This window comes from Falco naumanni, chromosome 9 (assembly GCF_017639655.2).
Source record: "Falco naumanni isolate bFalNau1 chromosome 9, bFalNau1.pat, whole genome shotgun sequence".
In the NCBI taxonomy this organism is placed as follows: Eukaryota; Metazoa; Chordata; class Aves; order Falconiformes; family Falconidae; genus Falco; species Falco naumanni.
The window spans coordinates 47964075-47984889 of NC_054062.1; the positions used below are offsets into that span (position 1 = coordinate 47964075).

Below are 20815 nucleotides of genomic sequence, written 5' to 3' on the forward strand. Positions count from 1 at the left end.
TAGACTTGCCACACGTAAGCTAAGCAACTCATCCAGAAGAATCTGAAGAAATCTATTTGACAAATTTCTATTCAAATGTAGCCCATACTACGGAAAAGCTGAAGACCCCCTTTTGGGCATTCTTTATGCTTTAATAAAGACAAAGGGGGTCACAGATTGCTTTTCTTTGCAAGACATTCTTAAGAACCTGCCCCTATTCATCCACAGAAGTGGTTTATAAACATTTTTCTGCTGATTGCCTGAATTTAGTACGTGCAACGCAAGGAAGCCTGCTTTACAAAGTTTAGAATGACTTCATTACTTTTATCTGTGTTTTGATTCCTAACATGAAAGCACAATGTATTTCTTAAGACTTAACTAGGAAAACATGGTTTGAAGGAAGAAAATCTGAACAGTACTTGCTAAGATTGCATTCTCCGCTAATTATTGTTGGCAATCGCTTTAGATAAACACCAACTCAAAAACACTTTATGGCTTTCTCTCCCTCTTTGAAATCCTTGAGGTTTTTGATGTGTGGCCAACACCTTCCTGATATCCCAATAGGTTGGTTTTACTACCAGCCCTACTGCCTCTTCTATTACATCCTCCTTCCATTCCAAATGTTCACCGAGGAAAAATTTGCAAGCTTAGCTTCTGGAGGTGACACAAGTGTAAAAGTTATTTTAACTTCTTAAATTGGAAAGTTTATATTTACTGCACCTCTAGGCTGACTCTAAGTTTGTGTCCCACAGTGGATCTGCGCCAAGCCTAGCCTTCATAGCCTCGTGCCAAGAGCACTTCCAAAGCCGTTCACTGCTCACTGTTTGATACTCATTGCTTTCAAATAATACTGAAGCTTGATACTCCGGATGAGTTCATCTTTTGGCTTGTAGCGTTTCTGGCTCCAGATTCAATTTCTTACAGTAACTACAGCTACCGTACCTTCAGTTTCAGTATAGCCTTACTGGCTCAGCAGAGCTCTTGTTCTTGTTGCTCAGCATTTACAGCCTTACTCCGCTTTTACTCATTACATCAACCGCAGTCAGCGGATCATCCTCCTTGCAATCAGGCCCACGCTAGCTCTAGCTTTACAGCCTTATGAAACTGTTACTACAACCCAGCGTTTTAGCAAATTTGCTAAGTACCGCAGCCAAGTGTTTCCGGGGAGGAGTAAGGCTTGCCAAACCACGCTGTAGATCAGTCCCTTCTTGGACAGGTTCGTGGCACAGGTTCTCAACACAACCCTCAGGCAGGAGAAGGCTCCCCCAGAGCAGTCAAGAAAATACCAGTATCTTGAAAAAAAAAACATATCACTGTAATGTGAATACTTCAGACATGTTTTAAGCTTAACACCCTAAGTTCTGTGCATAAACTACACATATAAAGACTTGGTAATGAGTTTATCATCAGGAAAAGTTTAGAGCCAGCTATGTTTGCTCTTAGAAACTTATGTCTGACTGGATGTATTTATATTTGTTCTACACATGAAGGTTGATTCCAGATTCTTCAAATAAGGTTTGAAAGGCAAAAAAATAATAGTGCAACGATCACCTATTCTAGTGAAAATTTCTCCATTTACTCCCCCCTCAATAAAAACCTTAATAATAAAAATCACCTTCTGTGAAAGCACTTAAATATATCTAACAAACTCCACCTGAAAAAAGAAACTTTTTAGTGAAATGTTAAGTATCAGTAAAATAATCTCAAGTATATAGTTAAGCTTTTAGAGAAAGTGACTAAGAACTCGCATCACCATAATAACAAATCCGCAAGTTAAAATTCAGCCACCTTTCAATCGCTACTGCTCTGGAGGTGACACCATGCAAATTCAGGGAAGTACTCCCTTTCTTCATGATTTAGACCTAAGCCAGAATAGATTTAAGAGCATTTAATAGAAAATAAAAGCAGACCGGGCTCCAGCATTGTTTAAAAAATAAATTACCTTCCCAAAAAGAAAAATTAAGCATCTGTTCCTGCCGACTGGCGCATGATAAAATGTGCTTTATATTTTAGAAGATGCCAACTGAATTCTAATAGGCCTTCTCTGTGTGACTGATGCTGGCATACTGGAGCAATCCCAATCCAAAATGAGATCATGTGCTGTATTAAATAAAACCTACTTGTTGAAAATAAGAAAAACATCTTTACCAATAAGTATTATTTCTGTGCTTTATTAAAGAAATTTCAGTTAGTGACTTCCATTTCTGGGAAGACTCAGACTGATCAAATAGTGGAGCAATCTGTTAGGGCAACTGTAGTCATTATTGTAATTACCAAATGCAGTATTGTTACCATTAAAAAGCTAAAAAAAGCTTATTTTTCCCTCCTCACACACTTTCCCATTTTGAGTCTCCCAGTAACCTCTGCTTCACCTCACAAGTAGTTAGTGCATTAATTTATATAACCCTCCAACGGATAAAATCATGGGTTTGAAGACAAAATCTCTTTTGCAAATGCATAGTTGTTAGATGCCTCATTGAGTTATAATTTATAGCCAGTTAATTTTCTAAGGCTTGCTTCTTTAACCACCACCCCAGTCCAAACCTGCACGAGTAAGACCAGACCTTGTGCGCCACCGCTTCAAAGGCTGCGCCATGCAGCTCACGTGGTACGCTGCTTCTTAAGAGTGCTGTAGAAACCATTCTCCTGTAAATGCCCATTTTGTTCACCTAAGCAAATATCACCAGGTCTCAGAACATATTTTTATGGGTTTTTAATAATTTTTCACCATTTATCTATTTCTGTGCATTTTCCACTGGCGCCCCTGAAAAGAGTTCATCCTCATCCCTTGAAACAACTGGATTTGGTGGAAGCGGTTCTGTTAACAAAGCTTTGTAAATGAGCAACAGCACTAGAAGGAGTTACAGTACTGCTTACGCCCATTTGAACCCTCAGGGCTTTGCCTTTGTGAAATTATCTTCTCGGGGAGCTGCTGATTAATTGTAGTCTACCGAGGAGACACTGTCCCTTCACATACAAAACAAATAAAAAAAAACCCCACAAAACATAAACTTCATTCAGTTACATCTATCAATAGAGTTTGGGTGACAGATACATAAAACTAAACTTCAGAAAAATTAATTCTATAGATTGAAAGTACCAGTCATTTTAGGAAACTGAGAAATTGCAGATGGCAACCACCTGTCTTTAAAGGCTAAAAATACAGCTGAATTCTTGTTGAATAAATTGTCACTTCTCTCTCTTCTCCTCTATATTCCTAAAAAAGCAAATTATTTATACAGCATTCATCTATTAGAATTTGAATATAAGAGAGATATCATATACAACTCAACCTCACCACTGCGATCCCATAAAAAAATTGCAAAAAGGTGTTAGAATTCTTTGTTCCCACCCCCATAACACTATGAAATGCAGCTCAGACATGGAGGATTTCTTTTCCGAATAAAACAAAGCGTACCAGATATGTTGCTAAGCACTGGTAAAAAAACAAAGTAAAAAGTGTAAGTGCTCTAAAGACCCTCTACACAACGGTTTGTGTTGGCAGACGTCGGGCAGATATCGGTTTGATTTCGTTGCCCGGCTACACACACCCATCTTCAGCAGCAACCCAGGCGACACTGCTGAGTGACACCAAGTGACAAGCTAAAAGTAACGGCGGTCATCTCCAAAGGCAGCCTCCTCCGGCCACCGGCCCCTGAAATACTTTTATACTCAAGGGACAAGGCAGAATGCAAAGAGTGGGAAGCCCGGCAGACTCCTCCACAACTCCGTTCTTATTTCTTTGCACAATCCAAAAGCAGCTTCCCCCTGAACTGCCAGCTCCCTCCTGAAACCAAAAGACAGTTTTCAAATACTGACGTGCATTCCTGCTGAAATACCAACATAAAATAAGGAGGAATTATTTTACCTCTTTTACTCACAGTAAACAGGCAAAACGAGCATCAGTGTGCTTTTATATAGAACTCCGAAGTTTCATGTTCTGAATTTTTTTCTTGCAGCATAGGAATTGCTTAGCATCCTTATAAAATATAAAATATAGACCAACAGCCAAATATTTTTTGTTCTCCAAGTGCATTAATCTTTAGCATCGCTACCTAATACAAGCTGAAGTGAAAAACGGCTGTATCTGGCCAGAAAGCCGGGTAAGCACGTGCAAAACCACCCAACTGAGACTCCGAGAGCCAGCCCTGCGACAGCCTGCCGCAACCCGGCGGGCGGGGAGCCAACGCCACCTTGCAAAAAACGTGTGATGGTTCAAAGGCTTTTGTAGCAAACTATTTCTAAGCCGGCTTTTCGGTGGTGGTTGATTTGGGTCAAGCTGGTTTTGATCAATAGTGATTTGGAAAGACAGCCGGTGGCGGCGGCGTTCTGGACCGCTCCTTAGCCATGCCCGATGGGTGCAGAGTCAACGGTACCTCTTCCCTCAGCCTTTCAATATGCTCCTCACAAACACGACGTTTTTCAATTTACTAGGGGTATAATCTAGAGATGCAAGCGAGCTAACATTTTTCGTTTGTTTGTTTTAAAGCACATTTTTCCCCTTACAGGAAAATAAATTAAGAAATGACTAAAAATTAAGTGACAAACTTACTGACTTTCTTATTTTTTAAATAGGAAAGAGGACAACTGCCAATTTCCACAATAAAACCCACATTACTTACAGGAAAATATTTATTACATTTTCTGCACAGAATGCATTCAGAATTAGTAAGAAGCCTTACTGAGGTCTAGTATATCAAAAAAAATGTGGCACTCCTGCTAAACTCTGACATGATGCTGTTTCTGATCGTAAGTTTCAGTTTCCTTCAACGCTGCTTAACCCCCTGCAACAAAGAAAGGATTTGGCCACCTTCACTTTGTGCTTCTGCATCCATGCTACGCAGAGAATCTGGACTACATATTTTTTTCTCCATAGCAGGATGAAACAGTGGAAGAAAGAAAGGAAACACGCAAAGAACCAGACCTAATTCAGAATTAAAAATACTTCAAACTGTGCCATTAACTGAAACCTGTGACTCCCTTTGAAAGCAGTCTGTGAAGGAAACTCCCACCTAAATAACTCACATTATAAATTAGTTTCCATTTTGCCTAAAAATCGAATCTCAGAAAAATTATTTTTACTTCTAATCATTAAATTGATAGCAGGGGGGAAGTACAAAGATTAATACTTTAAAACTGCTGTATTTTCAGACTGACAGCCCAAAGGGTGTGCTTGGTTTTGGGTTTTGTCTCAAGTTGTTCTTGATTTTTAATTTTAAATTTGGGAGCAGTTAGGACGCACATAGTTTTTAAAGATGAACACAGTGTTTGCATTTTGCAAATCAAAGAAAAATAACGGGTTTAAAATTCAATTTACAAGGACTTTAAAAGTTTTGTCATAACCCAAGCTTTCAAACCAGGCATAAAAACAATCAAAAGCAGCACCCATCCCTTGCCGGTTACACTACAGCAACATTCACTTGGATGAGAAACACTACAGCCTTGTCGGTTTTTATTTAAAGAAAAGCTACGTCTGGTTTACACAACCTTGTCACAGATAATTATCAGTGATTTTAAAACAAACAAAAAAAAACTTTAAAAGGAAGAACTTTAATAAACTCTTCAAATTTTATGACTGAAATAGCGGAGATATTAATTACTGGAAATACAAAATATTTCCACCTCAGTCACAAGTCGAATGTATCTGACCTTTGAATTTAAGCTCATTTCTTACTCAATTTAAAGCCTTATTTCTGTTTGTTCACCAGCAAAGCATAGAAATCAACCTCAAAACCAAAACAGACAACACACAGTGACAAGATAAGCCATACTCATTAATAGCAATATTTCTATAAAACAGCAAGTTGAAATGTGGTTTTTCTCATATTGCTTCGTTCATCCTAGGCTCATACATGAAGAAATATTAAAGACCAGTATGCCTCGGGGTACAAAAACACTAACTTGAACCACAATAAGAGTACAGTTAAAATGAAGCATAAACAACAACAAAATTCAATGAAAAGAATACTTAATTAAAACCAGAAAGCACAAGTCACAAAGGAAGTTCAGTAAAATGCTCAGGATATTCTTAATCGGCCAACTCTGCAGTTACTCTAACAAGAAATAAAAGAGGAACTCTGGAAAACACTGCTCAAAAAGGGGGAAAAACACACCTTATCAAAGTATTACCAATGATCCTTTAACACAGGAAGACAGAAAAATTAGTTTTACAAGTATAATGTCTAGGGGACCTTAAAATGGGTAAAGACGGGAAGCTGCAACAAGGGCAAATCCTACCGACATCTTCCAAACAAAACTTTTGGGCTTTGTGCCTGAAATCATACAACTGGTTTATGATTTGCAATTCAATCTTGAGAAGCGAGCGCACTAATCACTTGACAAAACTCATTCAAAATCCGCTAACCCTGCTGTGCCGCACGGAAACAATAACTCATTGTGTTTTGACTCTTATTATTCCAGTAGTAAACATGAACGGGGGCAACGGAAAACATTTCCTGTGAATACAGCGATTACAGCGGCTCTCCTTTGCAGCCGTCCTTTGCAGGCTTACCTGCAAATACAATCCATCGGCTACACTGCCTAACACTAAAATCCAAGCACAGCCTGCTGTTTTGGACACATTTGAAAGAGATCCTCATACAACAATAAGTATAAAATTCCTGGTTTATTTGTAATGAGCTCTAACAATACAATTATTCTAACCCGCGTCAATTTATCATCCTGAAATATGGTGACTGAGAAGGTTTACAGAAGGGCTAGATTTAAACGATACAGGTATTATTCTCCAAGGACTTACTTTTCAGGGATGCACTACAAAAAAACCCAAACAAACAAACAAAAAAACAACTGAAAAAAAACAACACACACAAACTAGTAGTAGCTGGGAAAACGTTAGTTAAATGAGACTGAACAACTTCCCATTTAAAAACAGTATGAAGTGCCTGCAAAATCAAGACACAGAGACGAACAAAACAAAACAAAAAAGCAACCACCGCTTCCAGAAGACAGAACTAACTAGTCAATTCCTTGGAAGTTGTATCTCTGACACTATTCTTGATGACTTTGGATATGAAAAATGAGAATGTGAATGGCCAAAGAAGAGTATTAATTGCATACCCAGGTGGCTATTGCGAGGCTATCTTTTTTTCTGGATTTAAATACCTAAGGTTTTAAATACCTTTTTGGTCACCTAGCCAACACCGAGTTATGCCTTCAGTTTAAATGTGCCATGCACGCGAGGAGCAGGATCAGCACCCAGCAGTAGCACTGGGTGCTGACGGCACGAACCCTGCGCGACGCTGGCTCCCTGCGGGGTGTCTCCCTAGCCCAGGCTGGGGGCTGCAGCACCCAGCAGGCTCCACAAGGTAGTCTTGCAGATCCAAACTAGCTGAGTCAAAGTTTTGCAAGCTCATCCATGCCCCACCTCGTTTTTGCTGGGCTCTGAAAGCGTTTCCAATGCCTGACTCTGATCACAGTGGGTTCTGGGAAGGTTTATTCGCTCTGTGTCAGCACTGACGAGCCTGACCAAGATTTTTCCTGCATCACATGCATCTCCGTGCTGCTCAGAACTTTTGTTAGCCAAGTTTTTCTGTTCCTCAAAGTATCCAAATTATTCAGAACAACAAAAGAACATTCAGTATTTTGAGCCGCTCATTTCTCTTTAGAGACTGAAAGGGAAAATCATGGTCCAAATCCAACGAGCGCTTGGAAACAGCGCACGAAAGCAACTCTAACTCACATGCTAACAGGGAATTACAACTGCACACATCTCTTTCTGGAGTTCAGGCGAGGTACTTACCTCCAGAACATCACTGAAAGTGACTCGGGTACTGTTAGGGGAGACCATTAAACAACCTGTTAAAACTTGTGAATTATAGATTAGAAGTACTAAATTAAGGATGGATCTTAAATAGAAAAGATGAGAGAGACAGCAACTGCCACACAAACACTTCCTATTAGGAACGAATGAAATATTTCATTAATTTCTTACGAAAAACATGAAAACATATTTTTCTTATGTAAACACAGAATGCTTATCTCATTATTAACTTTAGTAGAACTTTAAAACTGGTAAGTACACTGACATCTCAAACAGAACAGCTTATTCCATCTATTCCCTGAACATATTCTGTACATGAAAAAAGCAGAAACACTACATAAACTGCATTTTAATTTCAACTTTTAACTAAAATACTTGTAATTCAGTAAGACTACCCAAGAAGCCAAATATTGAAATCTGCTAAAATCAGTAATTTTCTAACTGTACAATGACACTAATGAGTCCGTCTAAGTTTTGTCACACAAACAGTGTCTAAGATGTACTGACCTTCGTGGCTGTGTGAGAGCAAATCATCACTGTTCTTCCAAGTATCTGGATTTCTGCAGCTTCCAACAATTGCAAAGTTGGCATTTATGACACGTAAAAGTGTTTCAGATGTCATTTTTCATGTCAAATAGATTTTATATTACAAGGGCTAAAAATGCAGGAATAGAGTTATCGCCTCACATCATATATTTTGGAGTCATTCTGCATTGCACAAACAAATTAAGAAAACACACCTTGTCACTTTAATAGGCCATCCTCACCCTCTGAATTATAACCTTGCTTCCAGGGAATTAAAAACATTTTTTATGAACTAAAAACATTAATAAAGGGAATTTTAGGAATTCTGGATAGGATTTTTCAATACTATTTTATAAATGTACTTCCATATACTTATTTTCATCACTTTTATGCAAGACTAAAACATTTTAGTGGCTGGCTTGCTTTTTCTGATGCAAAATCTTCCCATGGGACTGATCCCAAGCCAGCTGATCCTGAAGGGCTATATACAAGGATTTAAGACTTTCAGAAGAAAGCTTCTTAGAAGACAACCCTATTGTCAAGCAGACTGCCAGAGACTTTTAATCACAGGTTTTAATGACACTTAAAGCCAACAGCAAAACGCAGTACTGATCCCCAAGCTTGCAATGTCAGTAAACACAATGGAATAAAAGACAGCACAAAAGACAAAATGTAGAGCGCTGTGGTTTAAGGAGTTACAACTCAAAAAAAATGGGATGGCAAGAGGAAAAAAAATCTGAAAGACTAAAAAAGTCAAATACTCCTTATTAAAATATTCGAACTGTAAAGAAGTGAAAATAGCAGAAAGCAGCAAGAGGATCTTTCAAAAAGAAGGGCAAAGCAAAGTCCTTGTTAAGACTGATATAGGAGGAAGAAAAGAAAAACAAATAACAAGAGTCAAGCTGAGAATTACAAGTGCAAGCTTTTCCATGAAACGGGTGAAATTGAAGCAATTGGCAGTAGCTTATCAGCTAAATAAATGAGATTACAGCAATCAATTTACTGGCTAAATTAATTAAAACATGGAATCAATTATGTTCTATGTGAAAAGTCGGGATGATGTCACCAGAGCAGAGAGTAAACACGTTCTGAGGCACCATGGATCGTTACAAAAGGTCTGACCCTGGGAAGAGTTTGCCGCAGTGGCTGGTAGCGTGTAGCTGAGCCGGGACGCGGCACATGCCTGTGGTGGTGCTTCCACAGCTGCTCTAGATCTGCCCCTAATTACAGCTTTTAACTTTTATCACATTTTTAAGCTAATCCCATATGCTAGTTATCCTCAGCATGAAATAAATCTGCACGATCCCTCTACTAACCCCACATTATTTAGTTTTTAATTTCTGTTATTGTGTTTCTAACACCTTCTCCGTATGGAAAATGATTCCTACAAGATTTGGCTGTCCTTGCCCTCTCTTACGTTCCCCTGAATCTTTACCAACTAATGATTTCACTTCTGGTCCAGTCACACACAAAAAAAACAACAACACACCGCAAAACCACAAAAAAAGCAGAATTATTGTGCTGCAGAATCAAGCCACAACATCCAAATGGTGAAGGAGTATCTTGAGCACAAAACCAGCTAAGATTCATCTCTTCAATGCAAGCAGCATGCCAGGATATCTTTATTAGTCAAGCACAGCTCTCAAAAACTTACATAATTTCAAAATACATCTGCTTGTTACACAATCTGTATGACAGTCATTTTGGATTAAAAATGTATTTTGGGGAATCTTGCAGCCCAAGTCAAACATTTCGTGAACTACATTGAAAGTCAGACGTTGGTGCTTCTTGCGGGGCACTGGTTTACTCTGCTACATGTATGTCAGGAGCAATTATATTTAGGATATCAATAAAACTAAACTTTTAAATCACAAATATTTAGCAAAATTTGTGATTTGCTAGAACAATGCAAAACAGAGTTCATATTATGACCATACTTCAAATCACTTTTTAAAGACCGTCCTTGCTAATGTTTTTTTTTGGAGACGCTGTTATAGGGCTGACGGTTCAGTGTAATTTCTAAACCACACACCAATTTATGCAGTGCCAGTTGTTTAGGACCCACAAATTACATGAATAATGTTACCTTTTTATGACAGAAGCACTGGAATACTTAAGCATCTTTTTGCATATGAAGCTAAAATCCCATGTCGGTCATTTCAATTTAATCCAAACATACTAAAAGTGAAGGGAAAACGCGCCAGGCTACACCTTCTTGGCACTGTCTTCATCATTTAAATATCTTGCATGCTTCAAGAATCACACTGGATTTAGAAATATGCATTCTGATGATTTTAAGTGTTTATAAACTTAATTAGAAACAGATACAACCTTGTAAGATGTCTCTTGTCTAGAGGAGCTGCTAGAAATGTCTGCCTTTTTCTAGGTTACAGAATTCAAATTTATTGCCTATAGCTCTGATAAGATAGTGAAAAGTTCGTTCCTCAGAAGACTTCAGTTCGAAATCTGTCAGAACTTATTTAAACTATTTGCTAACTTGCCAAAGTACACAACACTATCTTTAAAAAATTGTAAACAGCAGTTGGTTTAGAGCAGCCCAGCAATTTCTCTCTAATCAGATGATTGCACAGTTCTAAACAATTTGTTTAATGTTTTCCATCTGCGATAGTTTTGGGACTACATTTTCATCGTCTCAAGAACTTCAGCGCATTTACCCTTATAAATGTTAATCGGCACCACAGTACTCTTATAAACATCAACATATGCTGCCTTTTGCATTAATCCACCTGACTAGATCCAAAGATGCAACGCTACACGTATCCATCGCTTTTGCCAGGGATCTAAACCATCAGACGTGACCAAGTGGCAACCGCAGATCACTTTATGGATACAAATATGTCATCATGGTTTGTCTGTGCAGAAGAAGGAGGAATAAGAGCAGTATAGTACACTATACTTTTCAAATATGTCTTAAATTAAACAAGTCTTTGTATTGACGGGAAAAAAGAAAAGCAAAAACGAATCAATAAAATACATAATAAATTTAAAGCATTATTACTGGAAATACACCCTTTTTATTAGCATAGAATAGTATCTAAATTGTACAGAAAATTAAAGGTTCTGAAAAGCACAGCACTAGAAATCAAGGTTATTGAAAGAGCTGTGACAGATTATTTTTCTAGTGAAAGCACTATGCACAGGAGTGTATTTTTTAAATAAATACAGTTTTGCATAACAGCCCAAGCCTGCAGATTTCTGGGGAAAAAAAATCTAAGTTTTATTTACTAGAACTAATAAGCCTCAGTTTCTTGCAAAAAGCATTAAGATGCATAATCAAATCGCTAATAAGAGGGTTCAGAAGTTATTAAACAGTGGGAATGTTGTTTGCCTTTTACTACTCCAGCTTATTATGTGCAGCAGAATAGCAATACAAAGCTGTGAAAATTTTCATTTTGTATGTAGTGAAGAAAAATAAATTAGTTCTGTAATATGTGAGAAAGATGTATTGCTGAATGGAAGAAAAAAAAAAAGGTTTTTGATGCTTGTATTCCTAGAAGTTTTACAAATCTGGTAAAAACGTGCAATAAAAGTTATAAGACTACTAAAAAAAATTTCCAGTCTAAGTAATTTTCTTTAGTTTGGTAACTCAAAAACTGGTGATCTGGTGTCAACTCTGTTGATAAGGTAATCCTCTGACCGGGGTTATCAGGGTGATTCCTGTGAGCCTGGCGTGAGACCTCCCCCTTCAACCTCTGCATAGCTAGGTGTGGTGTCCCAGGACTCTGGCACGGACCATTGGGCTGATACTCCTGGAGAGGAGAGTTCAGGCGCTGCTTTTAGCGGTGTTTTGGTTTTGTGGCTCTTTTTCAGATGGTTCAGACTTGTATGTGAACATGAATATAAGTATATAAGAATTTTTTTATATGTGAATATAAATATAAGACTTTCTGGATTTCAGCATCTGTCCTGTGCAGGCATAGCCTCACCAGCTCTGCCGGGCTGCAGGGAGATCATGGAAAAGCACAGACAAGACCAGTTATCTCCTCCCCATTCCAATGCCTGCTGTCATTTTAGCTCACACCAGCTGGAAATACTCTAAAGCCTAAATTCTAAGGACTTTCACTCCTCTGCTGGAAGAAGCAAGGTCTTTATCGCTGTGTGGAGATGGCAGATGCAAAGCCGGGTCGGCAACAAGAGCAACAAGAGGAAGGTGGTTGATGAACTGTCAGGCACCAGCAAATTTCTGCTGGCATATGACTTTGGCTTCAAGACATGTTCACGTTTTCACTTCTAGTTTTTTCTCCACGGTGTTACCTACAGAACAGCCACTCTTATTGATCTCTACAAATACCTATCTAGATTTTCAAGTTTCAATCCTACAATTACTTCAACAGCTTTCTTCTCTTCAAGTCCTTCTTCTCATCGTTCTACCTACATGAATTACTGCAAAATTTACTTCCCCATTGTCGAGGTTTATCCCCGGCCGGCAACCGAGCCCAGGCAGCTGCTCGCCCGCGCATCCCGCATCGGGACAAGGGAGAGCACTGGAAGGGTAAAAGTGAGGAAAGTGGTGGGCTGAGATGGAGACAGCGTACCCGGCCAGGCAACACCGCGCACAGGAGCAAGGCAAAACCCGGCACTGGTTCCCCGCTGCCCGTGGCAGGCAGGTGCTGGGCCATCCCAGGGGAGCAGGGCTCCAGCACGCCCAGCGGGGACTGGGGAAGGCCAGCGCCATCGCTGCCAGCGTCCCCCCGTCCCCCTTCTTCCCCAGCTCCATATGCCGAGCGTGACGGCGCACGGCACGGGGTATCCCTGGGGTCGGTCGGGGTCAGCTCCCCCGGCTGTGCCCCCCCAGCTCCCCGTGCCCCCCAGCCCGCTCGCTGTGGGGTGGGGGAGGAGCAGGAACGGCCTCGGCTCCGTGTAGGCACCGCTCAGCGGTCACGGAAACATCCCCGTGTCATCAGCACGGCTTCCAGCACAGACCCAAATCGTGGCCCGCACCGGCGGCTGTGAAGAAAATTAACTCTATCCCGGTAAAAACCAGCACAAAACCCAAAACCTCGTCTTTCCACACACGTCTCTACCAGCTGCCCATACCCTGGACCACATCAGAACCACCTCACTTCTAAAGCTCTCCACAGTCTGCTTCACCTTCATCTTCTTTCCTAGCACCTACAGGCAGCAATCCAAGCTCTGCCTTTGACTATGGGATCTGGTGTCTCAGACCAGTTTATCTGTTTTTGAAGGAAACTCCTTTGTGTCTCCCCATACCCTTCGTTTCTCCTACACCTCTTCTGCTGTGAAAGTCTTCTCCGTTAACTCGAAAAGATAACTAAGGTACTTCCTTAGGTCCCTCTTCGAAACTCTCCTTCACTGTGATGTTTACCAAAAAACACCCAAAACAAACACCAAACAAAAAATATACAGTCTAGTCTATTACCATTTAGTCTATGAATAGATTACAATTTAGGCTATTATAATAAATCAACCTGACAAACCAGAAGGTGCTTCTCTTTCTTTACAGCATCCTTTTGCATCCATCCTGGTTGGTGTTAGACTATACCCTGTGGAGCAGAGCGTCTTCTCTCCAGGAACACACAACGCCAGCACAGAGGAGCCTATGTGTCCCTTTGTTATCTGTACTTCTCAACATTGGAGAAAGCACTTTCATTTTAATTAATGTATCCCATTTGATTCCATTTTGATTTTGTTCTATTTTTAGATATACAAGACGTTGCAACAGATGTGTATTAGCTCAGCCAATTTATCAACTTCGGCAAACAAATAAGTCAAGGAAAAAAAAAAAGGTATTAAAGTCCTTTTTGATCTGCACTGTTCAACGCTTGTGCTGAAAGCAGCAGACGCAGGAAGGTGGGAAGCAACTTCCACCACCAAGAGTGCCGTGGGCCATGCCTAGCTGGTCGCATCAAGCATAGCTTTTTTCCCTTGGGTAACAGCAGCCTGTTCACCCTGGCTGGCACAAGGTACACCCCACGTTACACGACACAGGCAGGAGGCTATAAAACCATGAGGGCTTTGAAACCACCACTTTAGTTTGGGATTGTATCTGCCCTTATCTGAAGTTGCTTCTTAAAGGTCTTGACAGTCCCGTCCTGATGGGAAGAAAGATTTCCCACTAATTACCAGCTCAAAAGTAGATTTTCATAAAGATTTTACTTCGCGAAGAAACAGGCTTCTCTCGGGAGCAACAAACTGAAAATCTCAACAGATGTTAGGAAAAAAGGTCATCTCATTGGGTTAGTCTCAGAAAAATGGAAAGTGGAAGGATAAAAGTATTGCCAGGATACCAAGTAAATTACTTATAATTCTTTTCACACTGCACGAGTTCCACAGGCAAAGCTGTTAGTGAAAGCACCAACGAAGTAAAACCCTGAAGACCAGTTCTGAGGGGAGGAAGTTAACTAGCATGACAGACAGACCATGCCAGGATATTTCAGTAGGCGCTATCACGTCACTGAATTCTGCCCATCAGTTGTTGATATGTTGTCAAAGTCACTGCCAAGTACTTACCTGCAATCTTCTAATTAACTTCTTTTTTCTGTAACTCCATCTGTACTAAAGTCAATGGCCTGTTAAATGAAGTTTAGCACGATCTCAATTTTCAGACTGCACTAGCATCCAAAGCCTGTGTTACTGCCCTACCTCACCAGCTGCTTATTTATTTTTAAGTAAATGGCTGGCCACTGGTTTATTAATAAACACATCAGAATCCTAATAAATCCCTTACATTTATACAATGATGCCAGGTCTTCTGAATTTTTCAAATTGAACAGACAACAGAAATGAAAGATCTGTTCTAAAGCATGAGTAACTTTGGCAAAACTGGTAATTTATTAATGCAAGAATACTTGACAAACACGACCTTTCATCTGTGAGTGTTGTCCGAGTATTGTTATGCAATATTTTTTTTCCTGAATTAACTGATGTTTGTCAATACAAGTTAGAAACCACATGTGAAAAGCCTACTAGCAGTTTATTTAAGTATCAAATTTGAGTGTTTGCTGGCACAAGACCTCATCGCTGTCTCTGTATGACTGGAGTGTTTTGAGGTTAAGTAAGGCTGAATCTCATTACCCTGGCCAGAAGCAGTAAAGAGTTGGACCCAATTCAACCATCAGGCGCCCATGATTTGCCATCCTAAACAATAAAAAGTTATTGCAGTTCCTATGATTGCTTTTTTAAGTTATTAGCTGTTAGACATTTTTTTTAGACTTATCTCTGTGGTATAAGGAGTTAAGAACTTTGTTTAGTTCATCTGTCCTCTCTTCTTCATTCTCCAACTGTTAACAAAAGTATTACACGTCAGAGGAGAAGGGGATGGAAAACAACACACTTTTAAAACTATCTGAAAACACTCAAGGTAGGGACAAACACATAATGTACACCAGGCAAAAATCCTCTGCAAAAACATAATAATATTTTCCGATACCTTAGAAAAAATTTGCTACTTTTTGTGAGTATCTCTTTTTTCTTTTATTTTCAGAATAGAGAAAATAAATCTGATTCTAGGAAGGAGCTCTGCAATGAATGTGTATGGATACTCAGAAACCCTTTCCATAATGCAGAAACTTGGAAGGCCAGAGTCCACAGCCCCCTCTCCTGAAGTAGCATTCATTGCTGTGCTATAATGCATTTTTGTAACCCACAACCGGTAAATGTATTAGGTTATTTTAATTTTATTTTTTTTAAAGGGAGGGAAAAGAAGTTCAAAAATTATCAAACATGATGAACAAACTAGTGTGAAGTAGTGTTTCAGAAATTTTCTGACATTACAGACAACGTTAAAAGATGACCCGTTCCAGTGACTGTTTCCCTGCCTCAGGCAGCAATGCAAGTGGCACTGTTTCTCCCAGTTGTTTACTGGATCTGGTTACTGCCCTCAGTTTCTTCGCTGGAAGTCCCACTCCTGATAAATCATGACCTACTTAACTGACATAATTATAGGTAGTATTATAGAAAGCTTATTCAAGAGGAAGAAAGCACACAATTATTCCTACTGCTCTTTTTTAAATTCGCTGTAGCTTCATTAAAGTCCTATTACTGACTATTGCAGAGTAAAGAAGTAAGAAGGAACTGACTTTACTGTTGAGAAACAGCTTCCTCAGAGCCAGCAACTATTTAAACCTCAAACGACTATAAGCTCACAGCAGGTCCAGCGCATTTCAACATGTAGCTATGTTTTAATTTCCTTAAACCACAGGACATAAGTCACAGTCCCAGTAGTGTCTGGAGTGAGATATTCTGTGCTGATAATGATGCCAAGTTTTATACCCTGCAGTTTCCAAACGTGTGGTATGCCACAGGAATTTCACAAAATCGAGATGATGATGCCCCTCTGCTGGTACAGGGTTAGCGCCTTCAAAGGCAGTAGTTTAGTTGTCATTTTTGCGCTTAAATGAATGCACTCCCTTCTTTCTGAATAACAAGAGTCTTGACCACCACTGGCCTCCAAACCCATTTCCCTTCTTTCTCCTACCTTTGTAATTTTTTTCCCATTTCCCCTCACCAATCCAATGATGATTCTCGTTGATCAAGACATGATGTGCCACCCGTTTAGATCTCCTACCCACTGAGCTTTTCCCCTGGTGATAAACACGCTTCCCAAGGAGCATCCGAGCGCTCTCCCCAGCCTGACCCACACCACCCTGCGCAGCTCCCTGCACGGTCCCTGAAGAACATTCTCTGTTTGCACAGGGTGCCCCAGGCAAGTCTGCTACTCAAACTTTTCAGTTGGTATCTATATCTAGAAATTTATTTCGACATCATTATCGTAGTTCTAATTATTATCTTAATGTTCCCGTTGAACAACCAAGTCACAGCATAAATGGTTAACAGGCACAGGATGAGGAAAAACAAGGAACTTCAGCAGCTTTTCCAGAAATTCACAGTCCTGCTTCAGCGGTCATCTCTGTTCAAATGCCTTTCATTTATCTACAGCCTGCCCTGCCAACAATTAACAGTTAAGCAGCTAGTGAATGAAAATTGAACTACAGCCATGAGAAGTAAAAAGAAAGCAGCAGCTGTTGAAGACTACGCAAACACAGACAGGTAAATCTGTGTTCTGATGGCTAGAAACAGCAGGGCATTATGTACTCTTGAGCTCAATCACTGACATCTCTGAATAACGCCACCACCTTTCTGAATCGTTATTCAGTGGAGAAAGAGAAATTTTTAAGAAAAGGATATTCAGCTGTTTGCAATTAATAAAAGCAGTTAATCCATTTTCCCCTTCCACCCAAGCACCGCACCAAGCATGCTCTCACACAGCTCCCTTGGGGCCCACAGCCAGCCCACACGGTCAGTAGCTGAAGCAAGTACGTGCCTTTTTTGCCATTTGATTGCATTGTTTTACAGTATCACTACTGCATTACGTTCTGGTCTGTAATATTTCTGACCATTCTATGCTGGCAAAACACTAAGTGCCTATTCTACAGAATAAATCCAGAAAAAAAATTATGTCCCATCTACTTCAAGACGTTTAAGGTGTTTCTGCTGTTCGTTGGATTCTTCACATTCAGCGACAGATTGTTACATTAAATCTGCCAGTTTGTTTCTTAACAAATGCACCTGATACCTTTAAGCCTCTCCAGCCCTTTCACTTTCCTGTATCGATTCTAATTTCCTTCCTTCATGCATTCATCCGACTGGAACATAAGGGAGGAACAATTATTTGATTGGTTTTGTTCATGCACAGAATAACAGATTACCTGAAAGGCAGCGATGTGTGTTAATTTTGAACTACATATAGTCTCTCAAACAGAATGTACTTAAAATTTGTATTGCTCATTTTATGTTAAAAGATAAATCTATCTGCTAATGCTTGCTGGAGGAGCTGTGCAGCAGATGATACCAATACATTTTAAAAACAAGACAGACAATTTATATGGCCATCGTTACCTGTAAACTTACCTGCTTTTAAGTCCTGGTTGAATCGACAGTACTTTGAGTGCTCAAGCAAGGGCAGGCATTGCTCAATAGGTGTCCAGACATACGTCTCTGGACACAACAAGTCAGAAGGCCTGTACTGACCCTGGAAAGGAGAAAAGAAAAAAAAAAAAAAAAGAAAGAAAAAGAGAGTCATCACATCAGTTGCATAAGAACACTCTGGCTACAACTTTCCAGATTTTTCTATGAACAAAGAATAGTTTTAATCTAATCGGCACCAAATGAGTCAGGAACAGCTTCACTGCAATCGCAGGGTTACTTCTTTAGCAATTGCAGCGTCGCCTCAGAAATACAAACTTAACCTTGGCACTTGAAGAAAATGTAAAATTAACATCACACATTTTTATGATATCCACGATGAACTACAAAAGTTTTGGCTTTGCTTACTGAAACTCTGTATTTAAGTTATCCTCTAGAGTTCTGCTGAGCTGGTGCTGACACTAAAAAACTCAGCACCTCCAAAAGCAGCTCATCTCGAGTGTTGGTAGTTCTAGCAAATAATGGAGATGGAAAAAAAATGATCTAATAGAAAAAAAAAACCACTTAACTGTATGCAGGATGCTATTTTTATTGCATTAGTGATTGAGCATTTCCTACTTAAATAGCAACATTTTCTTTTTAATTCATGGAGTTTTTCCTGGAATAGCTTACAGGTAATGATTAGTGAAATTCTACCATTTTTTGTTGATTTATTAAAAAGATATCCTTTGCAGACATTCCCAGAAACTAAACAGCCATAATTATTTTCCCTTCAGCGACACAGAAAATCACCACCTCAGCAATAATAACCTCCTCTAATCAGTTCTTCTTTGATTTAAAGTCAGATTTTTCATCGGCCTGTAACTTCAGTCAAAAGTCTATCTTTGAGCCATTATTCACTTAGCCTATACCCTCTCAATATTCAAAGCTATATGGTGGCAATATCAAATTAATTTTTAAACTGGAAATGCATTACACCTATCAGTTTGAAAACCAGACATACAGTAAATGGAATGAAAAATTTTAAGGATCTCAATTATACAGGTCTTGAAGCAACAGCTGAAAGACTGGGCATTACAAGAAGTCACACTGCAGTTGATGCATAAGAGTTCTTCATGTAAATTACTTTAAATAGGTAAAGAAGATGATCATGTTGATACAAAGTTGATTTTTTTTCCAATGTCTCCTATGAAAAAAGGCCTTGAAAAAAGTGGTTTTGAATGAGACTGACCAATGTTTGGGGAGGGGCACAGATAATTCCTGTGACTACAGCTGGGTGATAAAGATGTAATTCACAACAGCCCCATTCAAAGTTCTGCTGTTCTGGTAAACACACCTTTCTGTGGCAACACCCAGTTTTGGAGAATCAGAAGAACCATTTTTTGAATGTTTGCAGCCATTCCCAATTCTTTTCATTCTCCGAGTCTTCACAAAACTTACAGCAGAATTAACTTGGTTTATTACGTATTTCCCACCAACCGTAAATTGAGTAAGAAATACAGAAATTCTCTCTGATAAAAAACAAAGTTGTAACTGTCCACAGGAAAGAAAAACAACCAACCAAGCTTCGTGCTGAACCTTGTCACATACCTGACGTATCTTTCTGAAGTCACTCTGTACAGACTGATTTCCTCATTTGAAAAACATTCAGGAATGGCTTGTAACTACCTTTGTTGGGTTTGGAGTCTGTTTTTTTTTTTTTTCAATTAAATGCAAATTTTTATATTAAATTAAAACAATATTCCTCCAATTCCATGCAGAAGCCTAAACCTCCAGGCCTTGGAAAATCCTCTAAAGCCAGAGAATGGAAATGACATTATTAAATAAACCACTTTGAAATCTTACGCTAACTAAACAGAAATAGTTGAAAGGTATGTGAAGGTAATACTTAAAGAACACTTTTAGTCACCATTATTCAGATGAAACAATTTAAGGACTTGAGGAAAAAAGTATGCCTTTTCAGTCACATTTAAGAAAAAAATAGAACATGATTACTTGTTGATTTAAAGACATTTTCTCAACTGGCCAAGGCGGCAGAAATAGCCAAGTTACCGTATTTCAGAGCTGTCGCTTAAGTGCAAAAAATATAAGGTGGCAATTTCGTCTTTTCTAGTAGCATAGGTATACTCTTGGCTATAAGTAAAGATTACTCAGCCACTCACAGTTTTCTTAGAAGATGCTACACCTACATGTTGAAATTTATCACTTTTGTGAATCCCACCCATGAAAATCATACCATGTAGCCGCACTCTGAATTTCCCGATTACTTCTATAATGTCATATTATGTCATAAAATGGGATGTATAAAATTAACTGAATTGCAGTACCACTAGGTTGGTTATAATAAGAAAAGAGCTGCTTTAGTATTGAGCAAAACAACAACAGGAAAAATTGATTCTCCAATCCATCAGTGTAAACTCAGTATTTATTTTGGGTCTCAACATACCCTACTTAGGAGAGAAAAAAGAAGAAATAGTTCTGAGGTGACTTCCTTTAGATGTTTTCTTCCCCCAAAATTTAGAATCCTGTTAATAAACTTCCCTGAAGGGGTGTGAGGCTGAGGGGTGATGACACATCACTGAGAAGTGACACACAGTGTAATTACAGGTAGAAATTAACCGAGCC

At 39.3% G+C, this 20815-nt stretch overlaps 1 protein-coding gene across 7 annotated transcripts in view; it reads right to left on the reverse strand.

Annotated features, from left to right (window-relative positions):
* The window catches only part of ATE1 (arginyltransferase 1), an 86646-nt gene that overhangs the window by 5336 nt on the left and 60495 nt on the right, over positions 1-20815 (reverse strand). For 6 of the 7 annotated variants that reach the window (XM_040605592.1, XM_040605593.1, XM_040605591.1 and 3 more), the window contains one exon: positions 18176-18296. In XM_040605592.1, the coding sequence (XP_040461526.1) occupies positions 18176-18296 (121 nt within the window). Of the gene's footprint in view, positions 1-14812; positions 14836-18175; positions 18297-20815 lie in introns of those variants that run through there. The other variant, XM_040605594.1, reaches the window with a different exon arrangement.